Source organism: Pristis pectinata, chromosome 25 (genome assembly GCF_009764475.1).
Source record: "Pristis pectinata isolate sPriPec2 chromosome 25, sPriPec2.1.pri, whole genome shotgun sequence".
NCBI classification, from domain to species: Eukaryota; Metazoa; Chordata; class Chondrichthyes; order Rhinopristiformes; family Pristidae; genus Pristis; species Pristis pectinata.
The window spans coordinates 18,173,310-18,189,128 of NC_067429.1; the positions used below are offsets into that span (position 1 = coordinate 18,173,310).

At 40.4% G+C, this 15,819-nt stretch overlaps 1 protein-coding gene across 1 annotated transcript in view; it reads right to left on the bottom strand.

The window, feature by feature from the left end:
* Window positions 1-15,819, bottom strand: part of LOC127583006 (integrin alpha-3-like) — a 147,636-nt gene that overhangs the window by 7,406 nt on the left and 124,411 nt on the right. Inside the window, exons 18-24 of the mRNA XM_052038693.1 lie at window positions 13,668-13,745; window positions 11,908-12,010; window positions 10,061-10,237; window positions 6,119-6,232; window positions 4,828-4,944; window positions 3,491-3,589; window positions 212-337 (exon numbers count right to left, since the gene is read on the bottom strand). Of these exons, the coding sequence (XP_051894653.1) occupies window positions 212-337; window positions 3,491-3,589; window positions 4,828-4,944; window positions 6,119-6,232; window positions 10,061-10,237; window positions 11,908-12,010; window positions 13,668-13,745 (814 nt within the window). The remainder of the gene's footprint in view (window positions 1-211; window positions 338-3,490; window positions 3,590-4,827; window positions 4,945-6,118; window positions 6,233-10,060; window positions 10,238-11,907; window positions 12,011-13,667; window positions 13,746-15,819) is intronic.

Below are 15,819 nucleotides of genomic sequence, written 5' to 3' on the forward strand. Positions count from 1 at the left end.
ACAGAAATTGTTCACTGATTGATATTGTGGACATGTTTGCCTCCAAGAATTATCTATGTGTAAGAAGAATCTAATAAATATCAAGATGGTAGCAATGTTAGTTATTTTCCCCTTTATGCGGTAATTTTTTTTTCAGCTCCTGATCCTTATGGCTGTTGCAGCTTATTTAAGCACCACATTTACAGGCTCATGATAATGAAGTATGACATACCTTCCATAGTAAGAGAATTATGACACTCAACAGTGCAATTCCTGCCAGCACAGCCACTGCAATGACCCATTCTGAGATCACATAAGGTGGTTCTTCATCAATTTGGGATTCAATTTTGAGAATTACCTGGATTAAAGAAAATACCAATCAAAATTAATTAGAGAAAGTTTTAATAAAGAGGTGATAGCCATCCTTTTCAGTTTTGTATGGTGAATTTCAGAAAAGATGTCTGTTTTCTACATTTTGTTGCAATTTTTCTGTCTTCTACCTAAACTTTGTGATGCAGCAACTCATATTTTTGCAGCATTTATAAAAGGTCATATTATGAAACACAAATTCTGCATCATTCAGCAGAAATGGGATGTTGAAGGTGGTCTGCTGGTTTATTTCTTCATGATTGTGCATTAAAATATTGGCTCCCATTGATTTGTTTTTGCAGGCTGTTTCTTGCTAATGGATGGATTAGCTCAGAATTATACATATTTTAGTAACTAATCTCAGGCAACAATCACTCTGCATCCACTTTGATATGCTTCTGAGTATCCATTCTTTCATAGATATTTTACAATCCAAGATGAGAACAGACTAACTTTAGAGCTGGCTTAAAAATATAAACATGCAATCATAGATTATGGTACAAATATGTTTTTAACAATAAATGTTCAAAGTTTTTACTCCAGGGGTTTACAAAGGAAAGAATTTTTTATTGTACGTTTTCAAAATTTAAATGCATTACATCCAATCTGGACATTTTGGCGTTCAACTACGACTTGATCAAATATCATAGGAAACAAAGTAAGAGGCACATTACATCAACCCAGAATTAGCATTTTGCTATCACAAACACTGGATGAAAAAAAAGCAGCAAATATAAGATTATATTCAAAAAGAAAGGGATCATAACCAAGGAAACGTGGAAAGGTGAAAAATTCTGAATTTCAATTCTTTTACAATGTGTCAATGCCCATTGTGGCTGTTACACAGGACCCAGCCCCTCAGTATCTAGGCTGGACCCTAGATGGTGGTCCTTCCTCCCCAAAGCCTTTGCAGTGGCTGCATCAAGATTTATCGCATCTATCAGCATGTACTCTTACACCTTGGAATGTGCCAGTCGGCAGCATTTGTTTAAGGACATTTCCTTATACTGGAAAGCCAACAAATTTCGGGCAGACCAAAGTGCATCTTCACCAAGTCGATGATCTTTCAGCAGCAGTTTATGTTTGTTTCAGTATGCATCTCTGGGAACCACCAGTAGATCACAGAGTCTTCTGTTATGCAGCTGCTGCATGTGAACCTTAACAAGGATTATTGCGCCTCTTCCAGACCCTCTTGGCAAATGCACAGTCCTCAAAGGGGTGGACGATCAGCTCATCTACACTGCAGCTATCTCGGCAGCATGTGGCAGGAATGAGACTCCAACTGTGCAGGATGGATCTGATGGGGAGGGCCAGCCTAATGAGATCTTGGTGCTTGTTTGTGAGTTCTGATGATGAGGCATTCTGCCAATTGACTGACAGTCTACTGGGGAAACCATCTCACATGATCCATCATGTCCCTCTCCTGCAGGACATTCCATGCTGACCACTAGACACAAAAAAATTCTGCAGATTCTGGAATCTGGAGCAATACACAAAAAAAGTGCTGGAGGAACTCAGCAGGTCAAGCAGCATCTATGGAGGGAAACAAACAGTCAACGTTTTGGGCCGAGACCCTTCATCAGGACTGGAAAGGAAGAGGGTAGAAGCCAGAATAAGAAGGTTGGGGGAGGGGGAGAGCACACACAGGCAGGGGATAGGTGAGTTCAGGTGATAGGCGAACTCTGGATAGGGAAACTCTGGAACTCCTGTGGCTCCCTTCTCCCGCCTTGATGACCTGCCCATCTCCTCTCCTCCCCTCTTCCATCCTTTATTCCATGGTCCACTGCCCTCTCCTACCAGATTCCTTCTTCTTCAGACTTTTGCCTCTTCTACCTACCACCTCTCAGTTTATTACATCTTCTCCCCCTCCCCCACCCACCTACCGTCCCCCCTCTCACCTGCACTCGCCTATCACCTGAACACACATATCCCCTGCCTGTGTGTGCTCCTCCACCTCCCCCCACCTTCTTATTCTGGCTTCTGCCCTCTTCCTTTCCAGTCCTGATGAAGGGTCTCGGCCCGAAACGTCAACTGTTTATTTCCCTCCATAGATGCTACCTGACCTGCTGAGTTCCTCCAGCACATTTTTTGTGTATTGCCCTGCTGACCACTGCCTGATGGACTTTGTGATCAATGACATTTTCTCTGCAAAAACTTTTCTATGAAGGACAGGTAGGCACCAGCGCCCAATCAAATAAGACATTGTTCAGCAACGAGGCCAGCTTTCAACTTCATAACAATCTCCATTACCAAAACAGTAACATGGAACAACACTGGCATTGTCATGTCACCTGCCACTGAAATGTTCATCCACCCCCTTTTACCTCAACATGACCATTTTAATGACCTCACTGCCAGTCTCTTACCTTGTACACTCTATGAACTTGAAATTCAGAAGTCTCAATCACCCTTCAGTCCTATGCTTGTCATATCAAATATCTTGCGACAGAGTTCATCTGCGGCCCTTTGCCCTGAACTCACAATGTGGTGGCATCTGTACCTTTCACTCCTCTCCCTAAAATCCATTCCATGGAAGAAATGGAAAGCAAATTTCAAAAGTGGAGTACCACTAAAAAAAATTCATGACTTTTGGGCAAGAGACAGAGGAAAGCTTTCTACCCTGTTGCGTTTAAAATTCTCACATTTATTTATTAAACCCTCCATTACCCGATTACCCGCCCCTCTCTAACTCTAACTTGCTCCAGCTAACAATCCTCCAAAAACCTGACATTCTTCCAGTTCTGGCCTCTTGCACATCCCTGATTTTCATTTATGCACGAAAGACAGCCAAGTCTTCGTGGTCTGAGGGTTCAAATTCTAATATCGTCTCCCTGATTGTCTCTTTCTTTGCATCCTTTAAAATAGTCCTTTAAAATCTCTCTCTATGACCAAACTTTTGATCACTTGTCCCCATGGCCCTTTACGTGACTCATGTTAAATTTCATTTGATGCTATTCCTGTGAAGGACCACAGTAAATTTTATTCCATTAAACGTGTTATATAAATGTAAGTTGTTGTACTTGATTGCTTCAGATTGCTAGAATAATCAGTTGCTTTAATGTTCAATGTGCCTAGTAAATAATGGATGTGATTCATAACCATTTTAAATTTTGTTGATGAAGGGAGATCTAAAAGAACTCACTCTTGCATTTGATTGTTTCATTTTGATCGTGGAAATATTTGTCCTTAGGTGCAAGGAAGCCTCCAGGTGCACAAAAATCTGGCTGTAGTCCCTGAATTCCTAGAATAAGAAAATACACTTGAAAAAATTATGACCAAGAATTTTGTCAGCAACTGCAAAAGCCCAATAAACATTGGCAGTAAAATGGGCCCAGAAATGTTTTGTTTAGGTGGCTAGTGCAGGCAATTTAATAATATCCAGAGCTTAATACCTCATACATCACTTAGTAGGCCTTAATATGACATAAAAGATATGACCTGCATGTAAGATTTCAGATAAGCTTGGAGCAGGGAGGAATTGTGGGTGGGCTCATAGGGAAGATAATTGAAGTGTGGGGTAGAGATTAGTGTGGAAAAATAGAAAAGTACAATCAATAGTCAAGGTAGTGGGGTATTAGGTCAGTTCCTACTTAGGAACAGCTCAAGAAAGTCCTCTTTAAATCATGAAGAAATGAAAAATTCTGAAAGTTTCCTGCAACCATTAGATACCAGTATAGAGGTTTGGAGTCCTCCATACTTCAGATGTCAGATGCACAGAGGACCCTGGAACAAAAATCATAGATTTTGCAATCCACATGGCAAGTTTTGATTTTTGGTCATGTTTTATTTCACAAATATTGAATTGTTAAAGTCATAATTCTTATCCAAAATGATGGGCAGTGCTCATCTGGCCAGAAATGCACACATGCACCTTATCCACGGCACTGGGATTTTAGGTCATGTCACACCTGAAAAGCAAGGTTATCCGGACTAATTTCTGAAGCATCATGTTAGTGTGAGAAGAGATGCAATTTGTAAGTCATTTGCTCAATGCTGGCTGATTAAGAGAGATACATTCAAGAGGTAAAGGATATTCACAATCCATTATGGTAACTTTGCTTACATTCTTTAGTGAAAATTGACTTGATTAATCAATTAAGACTCATTCTTACTTTTGATATTCAACAGTTTTCTGTAAGTTTGAAGTATTGCATTATCTTTTATGTTTGTTTCCAACATCTGTTTCATGGACTGGAAAAAAGTTATAAATGGACGTAATTTGTGAAGGATAAATGTTCAATTTGATTTAGATTATACAAGCTTGGCCACTAGGTGGATCAGGATATGAAACAAATAGGTGATGGGTGTCAGAGGATGAAAGGTAGGATTACTGAAATATTCAGTCAGAGTTTATAAACGTTATATGACTACAGATCAAGATCGGAAGCAACTCTGAAGTGGGCATAGCCAACCTGGATAATTAAGACATGAAAAATTTACAAAGGAATCCCCATCAATTTTGCAGGATTCAATCTGTACCTCAAGAAAGGTGCTATTCCACAGTCGTGCTCGGAGCGTAATTTTGGCCCCTTTAGTCATGTTGCGTAGCAGACAATTGAATCGCTTGCACCGGGCTGTGTGTTTCTTTCGGCATTCCTGTCAGAAGCAGAATGTGAAATAGCATGTTACAGACATATAAAACTGTTTGAAAGTTAAACTACATCAGAGCTGCAATCATAAAAATGCAACCAATTAATAAATACTGTTTCATAAGTCCTACAATAGTTTTTTTTAATTAATTCTTGCCTGGATGAGTGCAGCTCAACAACTCTCAACAAGCTTGATGCTATCTGGGTAAGTAGCCCACTTAACTACCAACCCAACCACAAGAGTAAACATTCATTCCCTCCTTCACCAGAGCACAATGGCCGCAATATGTACCATCTACAAAATGCACTGTATTTCTCACCCACTCTACTCCAATAGCACCTCCCAGAGCTGTTACCTCTACCACTAAGAAAGACAAGGGTAGCAGTCCCATGGGAACACCATCACTTTTAGGTTCCCCTCCAGGTCACACAACATTCTAACTTGGAAATATATATCTGACTCTTCATGGATGCTGATTTTAAATCCTGGAGCTCCTTGACCAAGAGCACTGTATGAGTATCTTCACCAGGAGGACTGTAGCAGTGCACCATCACCTTCTCAAGGGCAATCAGAGATGGGGAATAAATACTGCCTTGGCAGCAATGACCAGATTCCAAAAATAAATATATAAAAACGGCATTTGACTTCCAATTATGACAGCAAAATATTGGTTTTACCAATAACTCACATATATTTTGTTTTATCTACCATAATTAAGATTGTACCTCTTGCTGACATGGTGCTTTGAATGCCGACTTTTCTTGCATTGGTCATACATCGCAAGGAACTCAGGATAAGAGTGATCTCCTGGACTATTTTTGATGCCCTGAGAATTTTCCACATTCTTTTCCCCAAATTACTGAGGCTTTTAAGTCTGGTTTTGAACTTCTTCTCAGGTGCACACAGAATGTTTTAGTGGAGTGTAGAGTAAATTTATCACGATGGAGTAGATGGACCAGAGGAACTTTCCTGTCTCTCAGTGTTTATAATTTAAGAAGTCATCTTGAGTGGATGTCCGTATTCCAATTACCAGAAACTATGTTACAATTATGTGGCATTTGATACTTAGAGAAGGGAGTAACCAAATATTTTTTTCTAGAAAATCAGAAGAAAATGCAAATTCTTTGCTTTTGCATTCACAGTCTGGGTGCTTCCTTCAGTTTCCTAGTTATATACTTACTAACTGTAAATCGCCTTTTCCTTTATTCACTGTGGTCGATTTCCTGAGCTTTTTGGCAGCTGCAGGTGCTACATCCCGTTTCGTTCGTACTGGCTGTGTTGTTTGATTATTCATCTGAAGAAAAAATTTTCAGAGTTAATACAAATCTAACAACATAATTCATTTTGTTGAAGCATATCATGCTCTCCAGCATTTGATAATCTGTCAGATTGATCATCGGTCGACCAATCTCAACTATCACCTCCCAACTGTTTGCTTATCATTCATTTAACAGGCTTCACAGTGGCTCAGCTTGCCATTTTCTGCACACAATGTTTATAGAATTTTTAGTGAAGATATTGGCAAGTTGCTGACAAACTTATTTACTCCCTTTGTAACAACGCACATTAATGATGCACAATTTTAAGTTTCTCAGTGAAAATTATTACTGCTAAGTCATTGGAAAATAACATATTAAGTAATAAATGGATCCATAGATGTAGCACAATCTAAACAGTGCTTTTCTTCTTTTCTCTTCAGTGTAGTATGATAGACTGAGAATGGCACTAGCTGCCCAACCCCCTTTGTGACACTTGCTGTCTCTGTTTCCATTATGTTGCTGCATAATTCAGGGAGTCCACCACAATTCCTTCCCCTCTCAGCATCTTGATTTTGCACCCTGCCATTCCATTTCTGAAACCCACCACACCACGAGCCCCCACATTCCATGGCAGTCTGAGGCTACCAAGGAGAGATCCCTTTAAAAACACTGACACATAAAGCACTGACACATTTCCTCATGAGCAAGTGTGTGAATGTCATTGCTGGTGTTGGCCCAGCAAGCAGCTGTGGCTGTGAAAACAACAGGTTGTGTTTTAACATCTCTTAAAAAAATAAATGATGATATGATTTCTTAAAGCAAAGATGACATAATCTCAAGATTTTGTTTATGACTTCTGATTTGCTATTAACAATATACTCAGTAATTCAGTTAGTGCACCAAAAATGCCCAAAGTCCATTTCTAGGCACTGAATTCAGCTGAACGATGTACGAAAATTACGGTTGTGAATTACTTTCCTCCAAATGAGCCAACAGACAGTTATAGTACTTTATAATTATAGTTCCAGATCAAAGGTGGGCATTTGCATGTGTCCAAGCCATCCCTGTCTTTTTGTGGAATATGTGAAACAGAGCTTTGTTTCAGTCATACTCAGACCCACTCCCTCAACATTTTCTCCAGTATATCAACTACATTGAAGTTGCTTCCTGCACTCATACAGAATATGAAAATTTCATCATTTTTGTTGCCAATTTCCCCCGATTTCATCTTCACATGGTCCAGCTCTGACTTTTCCCATTCCTTTCTGGATCTCCCCATCTTCATCTTCGTTGCACCTTACCTCTCACCCCACATTCAGTCAATCATCCTTTGCAATTTCCATCAGCTCCAACAAGATTCCAGCACCAGACACACACTCCACTCCCCTCTCCTTTCAGCATTTCAAAGGGATCACTCTCTTCATGACTCCTTGGTTCGCTCTTCTATCTCCACCTACTATGTCTCATCTTATGGCACTTCCCCATGCAACCACAGGAAATGTAACACTTCTCTCATCTCTTCCCTTCCCACCATCCAGACATCAAACAATCTTTCCAGGTGAAGAAATGATTCAATTGCAAATCTTCCAATCCAGAGTATTGCATTCAGTGTTCATAATATGATCTTCTCTACATTAGAGAATCCAAATGCAAATTGAATGATTGCTTTATGGAGAACCTGTGTTCAGTCTGCAGGAGTAACTCCGAGCTTTTGGTCACCTGCCACTTTAATTCACCATCCCACTCTGACCTTACTGTCTGTGGCTTCCTAGACTTGTTACAATAAAACCCAACGCAAGCTTGAGAAACAACAACTCATCTTCTGTTGGGCATGTTGCAATCTTCAGGACTCAGTATCAAGTTCTCCATCTGTAGGTAACTCTCTTTCTTTCTGTAGAACTGACCATTTCCGCCTGTCGTCATTTTGGACATGCTCAGCAAACCAGGGTATACAAATAGAAAAAGATCCTGACTGCTACTTCTATTGCTGCAATATCTCATTTGGGCTCATCCTATCAGAGATATTCCTTTTATTCTAAGCATCCCTGCCCAACTTTTCTAGTAGTCAACTTGTTTTGCCTAGTCTTTCCTAGTTCTGAGGGAGTGCTCTGGACTGGAAATGTTAACTGTTTCTCTTTTCACTGTTGCTGCCCGACTGTTTCCAGCATTTTTTGTTTTTTTTTCAGATTTCCAGTATGTACAGTTTTTTGAGTTTCATTATAGTACTTAACTAAATTTTGAAGTCATGCTGACTGTTTGGCCAACGGAGACTCACTAATGCTGCACACTCCACATGATAACACTTGGACACAGAGTCATAGAGAGAAACAGACCCTGTGGCCCACTGAGTCTGTTTACACTAATTTACACTCATGCTATATTAATTCATTCTTAAATTCTCCCCAGGTTCCCATCAACTCCCCCAAGATTCTACCACTCACTTGCATATTAGGGGCAATTTACAGCAGTCAATTAACCTACCAAGCCACGTCTTCGGAATGTGTGAGGAAATCACATGCAGGAGATCCATGTGGTCACAGTGAGAATGTGCAAATTCCACATAGACAGCAACCAGCTCTACCAGCTGCACCATTGTACTGCCCAACACATAATGTTTTCTATTCACAGTGTGGATGACTGGAAACTTCTTCTCAAGCGGTGTTAGACAAATTCTCCATCTTTATAGTGTGGCAAATATAAGGAGCCAATTTCCATTGGAGGTTATCTATACTTTGCCAACTGGCCATTTTGCGAGTACATAGAAGATCTTGGCTGAAGGTGGTGTTGAGATCGCTACGGTGAATTGACAGCAGTGGTTGAGCCTAGATGGATCACAATGATTCCTGCGTGATGAGAAATCTATCTTTTGTGAAAGGTAACTGGCCATGTTTCAATCTCTGGATCTCTGTGGAAGGACACATTTGCTGGTGCTTTACTTGACTGTCTTTCCATGGCCATGAGAAAATTATACAGTGCTTTCCCACATGAGATTTATTAAAAGGGGTGGGGTTTACACTAGGAGATGGTTACAGCTTGGCCTGAGAAAGGAACAGTCTTGAATGGCGGATCCCAACCCATACATACTTCCTCTGGCCTTTTCTGACTTGTTACAAGTAGAAACCTGCATCTAGATCACTATATCCTTGTCACACATCCTACTTTCAAGGAATATTTCAACCTAAATCATTTGCAGTATCCATACTCACACGGTGCTTGTAAATGAGGTAGATACTTTTTATTAAGAGTCAAGCTCAAGATTTAAAGAAATCCTGACTTAGATGGATGTGGCATAGTGGCAAAGCTGGTGGATCCACTGCCTCACAGCACCAGACACCCTTTGATCCTAACCTCGGGTGCTGTCTATGTGGAGATTACATGTTCTCTCCATGACGACATGGGATCCCCCAGGTGCTCCGGTTTCCTTCCACATTCCAAAGACGTGCAAATAGGTAAGTGAATTGGCCATTGTAAATTGCCCAGAGTGTGTCAGTGAGTGGTAGAATCAGGGGTTAGCTGATAAGAATGTGCTGAGAATGGAAAAAAAAGGATCAAGGTAGGACTAGTACAAATGGATAGTCGATGGTCGGCACAGACTCTGTGTTTCCGTGCTATATCTCATTATGACTAGATTGAAGTTAGACTCTATTTTGCAAGGAAATAAACTTTAAACTCTCAGCAAGTTATTACACACTGTACTTATATTTTCAGTAATAATTTTAAATATTTATAGTGAACTCTGTAAGGACTATCTAATTCCTACAGCATTTGGAGGTATTTCAAATAGCCAGATTGCTGTGGAAGTGTCAATACAGTCAGTAAGATATTTAATTACAATGATGAATATGAAGAGAATATCCAAATACCTTTAAATTCAGTTCATTCACGATATTCCCACCTGGCGTACAGTATTGGTCTTCTGTTCCAGTCATTTCAATTTCAGTGAGGTACAGCAACCACTTCCCATTACTGATTTCATATGGCCAATTAATGCTGAGGTAAAGTATTCCTAAGTCACCCAAAGGCTCACCATGATTATTCACCTGTAGAAGGAGTTTAGTACAAAATCAGTAGCGTGACATATTTAGCATCTACATCTAATCTGTGATCTACTGGATACAATATCACTAAAGCAAGATATTATTTACTATTTCTCAAACACTTCCTTTTATACTACCACAATGTATTTACGTATGGACTGATCTGTCTGGATGGCACACAAACAAAAGCTTTTCACTGTATCTCAGTGCATGTGACAATAATAAACCAAAGGCAAGAGAGAGGAATTGACAAGGAGGATGATGATGTAATATGGAAGAGGGTGGTAATGGGGCAAGGTAAGAACCAAATGATAGGTTAGGGCATAAGGTGTAAGATTCAAAGCAGAACCATTACTAGCTGTGCAAGATCATTAAGATCTGAAATTGTTGAACTCTGTGTTGATCCACAGAGAAAGAAGAGGGTATTCAGGAACTTCTGCTGACTTTCAATAGAAAAGAAAGAAGTCTGATAAGGAATTGAACAGACAATTAAAGTAGTTCAGGGTCATACAAGCTCCAGAGAGTACAGCTCCAGATTCCCTCCCCAAGGTTCATTTTGGAGATCATGTCCATCCTGCACATGTGTGCTCTTCTATCAAAGGCCTTCCCCAGGTCCAAGCTAACAAGGCAAGTGTCCAACCACATAGGTGGTACCATGAAGTGGAGAGTGTTGTAGAACAGAGGGACCTTGGAGTTCAGGTATGTGGTGCCCTAAAAGTGGAGTCACAGGTAGACAGGGTGGTGAAGAAGGCTCTTGGCACGCTGGCCTTTATCAGTCAGGACATTGAGTATAAATGTTGGGAGGTTATGGTGCAGTTGTACAAGGCACCAGTGAGGCCACACTTGAAGTATTGTGTTCAGTTTTGATCACCCTGCTACAGGAAAGATGCCATTAAGCTGGAAAGAGTGCAGAAAAGATTTACAAGTATGTTGCCAAGACTCAAGGGACTGAGTTATGCTAGGACTTTTTCCCTTAGAATGTAGGAGACTGAGAGGTGTATAAAATCATGAGCAGCATAGATAGGGTGAATGCACTCAGTCTTTTTCTCAGGGTTGGGGAAGCTAGAACTAGAGGGCAAAGGTTTAAGGTGAGGGGAAAGATTTAATAGGAACTTGAGGGACAATATTTTTTACATAGAGGGTGGCACATATGTGGAATGAGCTGCCATTGGAAATGGTTGAGGCAGCTACAATAACAATGTTTAAAAGACAGTTGGACAGGTACATGGTTAGGAAAGGTTTAAAAGGTTATGAGTCACGTGCTGGCAAATGGGACTAGCTTGGATGGGCATCTTGGTCCACATGGACCAGTTGGGCTGAAGGGCCTGTTTCCATGCTGTATGAATCTATGACACTGCTCTGAGTAACCTCATCTTTAAAATAATGCATGTTTGTGAAAATACTTTCCAGCAAAGGTGATATCCATAAAGGATTAAATCTGGGGACACATAATGTTTAGATTTTAAAACTCCCAACATGATGGTGAAATATTTTCTGTTATTTATAAACTATAGCAATGTTCATATTACATATTATTACCATATTTCAATGATTTTACTATGAACAGCAAGGAGTGGAATCTTTCCTACAGTCATTTTTACAAGGTGGTTGACTTTTCAGTTTCACATCAATTTATAAGCAGAACAATGTCACAATATCCTTTCTGTTCTCACCAGAAACGTAAAGTTCACAGGACTTCCCACATCGTCGAATGTTTTCATTCCACTCTCACCCATGACTGTACCACTGAAGTATGTGTGCAGGCTTTCTCCTGCTCTGATGAGAGAGAAGAAAAAAAAATAAAAGACTTCCATTGCAGGTCCCGTAATGTTACACTGGGACTCAAATGACTTTTTGGATTCATCCAGTGAGAGTGATTTGTCAATTGTTGGACAAATATTTAATGACAAATACCAACAAACTGCCTTGGTTAATAGGGGAATAAAAGGTAACCAACCACAAAGAGCTTGTTGTGATAGTTAAAATCTGAAATCAGAACTGAATGGAAATCTGATCCTCACCCATAATAAACAAACAGATCTCTGTGCATTTCATTTTGCCTCCAAATGGAAAGGATTACAAACATGTCAAGCGTTGCAGAAATTGCTGCACCTCTATATTAAATGGTGACTGGAAGGTGTTGAGGTGCATAAATGCAAACTTGGAAGCACCTTCATGATTAACAAGATGCTTTCCCTGTTCAAACTTTCTGAGCGTCTAAAGACAGTTACAGAAGCAGCCCATGCTTCTCAGCTTCAGCAACCTGGGCTCAGTCCTGACCTCTGGTGCCATCTTTATGACCATGTGGTTTTCCGCCGGGTGCTCCAGATTTTTCTCATATCTGAAAACGCGTGGTGTGGTATATAAATTAGACATTGTAAGTTGTCTCTAATGTGTAGATGAGTGATAGAATCCAGGGTCTGAGTTGATAGGAATGTGCAGAAAATTAAATAGGTTGGGGTAGGATTAGTGTTAAAATGGTTGCTTGATGGTTGGGACAGACCTGGTGTGCTGAAGGGCCTGTTTTGGTGTTCTATCTCTCTATGAATCTATGACACTATAAGATTTACCATAAACAGCAACAGCATCATTGGATACTGTGGCTTTACACACCGACCACTTCCTATTTGTTGAAATAACTGTGTACATGACCCAAGCATGAATATACAGTTTACATGAACAAAATATGTTATCTTTAAAATATAAAACCTAGTTCTGAGAATTGCTTAGGCAATATTTTGTTATTGCTGAACAAGCTGCAAACAATTCATAATCTTGGAACTTTCTAGAATTGTGCCAATTGGGCAACTGCACCCTCATTTTAATATATTTAATAGTGTTCTGCCTGCCAGAAGAGGGTATCTCTGCCACCTGGCTAAAATGGTGGTAAATAAGGGTGTACCTGGAATAGAGCAGTAAATGTTCTCCCACGGCTTGACACATTTCACACCCCAATTGGGGCTTTAATGTCAGGATTTGTTAAAATGCACAAAATGAGCAGGCAGGGCTTGAACATTTCTCTATAAGAACTCAGAAAGTAAGAGTAAAATATACAAATTATAGCTGTAATGTCAGAGCTGTGATAGAAGTAGAAGATATTGAAGAATGGAAATATTTCTGCTAAAAGACGGGCTCAGCTACATAATAATCGTTATTATTACAGTTTTGGTCAGTTGATCCCAGATTCATAATAATAAATTTACATTTATCTGCTTTTATGTGTAAAAGCAAAAGTTCAGAAATAGAACAGTTAGTCTATCTCATCCACCTATAGTCTAGCACAACAGCAACTGATGGTTTGCTAAATTATATAAAAGATTTCAGGTACTGATAAAAATGATACTTCACTCAAAAATTCCAAGGAGCGTCTTATCAGATTTGTAGCATATAACCAAGTGAAAATGTACATTTAACAAATTGATTAGATCCTTACCGAACTAGGTTAACTTGTAGTTGAATTTCTACGGATATTGATGCCTCGACTAAATGTAAATCATTTTGCACACTTTCCCTGTTGGTAAAATAATAAATTCATGTCTGAATAACATTCTACAGATAAGTACCATTCTTAATTTGATGGCCACACAAGGTAACAGTGATGTACCAAACATCTTGGTAACATGGATTGGGACATGATTTTTATGCTGGCAGTTTTGCTTTTTATGTCCAATATCATCTTTCTAATCACCTCATCACAAAGAACCATGGTGGAACTCAGCTGAATCTTTCCCAACAGCACCAGAGCTGTCTAGATACTGCAAATCAGGCTGTAGTCAGCAATTCACCTAATTGATCTGTGATGTAGTGATACTAATATAGAGAAGAGGCATTTCGGATATCCATGTTTTCTATGCCTTTGTAAGGTCACACCTTTCCCTGTAAGTTTCACCATCATGGATTATTCTTTCACCATCACCTCTAGAGTGATAGTCCTTATTTATCACTGTGCCAAAGTACTCCTTATTTCATATGACTTTAGGAGCAGAAACTGTCATCACAATTGTAATTTCAGGTCCCCAAACTAGTCCAATGCTCTACTGGTCAGCGAGCATAACTCCAAGATGTTGCCCTGCCGACTGTGCAGGAATAGAGCGTTATTTTGTGCCTATGGTTTGATCAGGGTTTCCACAGCTGTAGCCAGGCAAAGCTTTAAGTATCCCATACAATAGATTCCCACATAGTCCATGAATCCTTGTCCCATTTAGGGTTGTCCATATACTCCATGGCAGGTTGAAGATCAGTTGGCGAGATACAAAGTGTTTGTAAAGTTGTTATCTACCAAAACTTTCTTGGAGAATTCTTTGGTGTTATGGACTGGGAGGTGCTGGGTTCATGTCCCAAAGGGATCTCAGGAAATTGTGCGTGGGATTAGCAAAGCTTGAAGATTTTCTGTGAAGGGAAAGTTGCTGTTTCCTGTCTAATGAAAGTGGGAAGGGGAGGGAGGGGGGGTGAACTGAAGTTAAAGTTTTAAGGTTCCTGAGATTACACATTACTGAGCGGTGTGCAGTTGTGCGTTGATGATGAATTTGCTGTGATGACTTGAGGCCCAGACAGGAGCCGAACATTCAGTTTCTGTGGGAAGAGGAATAGAGTTAACATTTCAGGTTGAAGACCCTTTGCCAGAACCGGGAAGGAAAGAAAAGAAGCCGGTTTACTGTGGTGGGGTGAAGGAGGGGGTTTACCTCTGATATGGTAAAACCAGAGTAACCATGAAAATAAGGTTATCTGCTGAATGGGTGAACGGGAGCAGTGTGTGGAGTTGAAGGAGAGGTTGTTCAATGTGTGAGTGCATGGGTGGAGGAGAACTGATTGGGCCTCCGTTCAAGGGAAGATGTAAAGGGCCTCAGACTATCCTGATGTGGGATGGTCACATTGACCATTTCCATTTCTCAGTCTCAACAGCTCCTCTTTACCATGGACGATGATTGTGTCACAGATATACATGCGAAAGGACTGAAACAGAGGAAAAATGATAGGAAGGTAGGAAGGAATAAGTTTGGCAGGGCAACAGCAGGCAGAAGCAATGGGTCTGTTAGAGCTGTACTGTTGGTGGATTTGGGTGGGAGATAGAAGTGGACTGTGCCAGACTGGAAACTGTGGAGGGAAGATCTCCCAATGAAATGAGGAGGTGTCTGAGAGCTGATGTCTGGTCTCTGCAGGATAGAGAGAGATCAGTTCGCCAGATGACAATACACCACCCTTGTCAGTGAGTTTGATGATGATATCAGGGGTGGTTCTTAGTGAATGGAGTACTCTAAGTTCAGAAGGGATGGGTTAGAGTGCAAGAGGGGAGTGGAAAAGTCAAGACATTCAATATCGCGTAGGTAGTTAGCAATGACTGTAAGCAGCCAGGTGGATGAAGAATGCTAAAAATGGGTGAAAAGATCCACGGTTTGGGGCAAAAGCCTCTGGCCAAAGAAATGGGCATGAAGGCAGAGGCAATGGAAGTAAAGGTCAACATCATGTTGAGCTTGGAATTCATTGAGATGGGGACATAGGGGGGACAAAGCTGAAGCCCACTCTGACTTATTTTTCTGTGGCCTCCTGCACCATTACAATGAGGTCCGAAGCAAGCTTGAGGAACA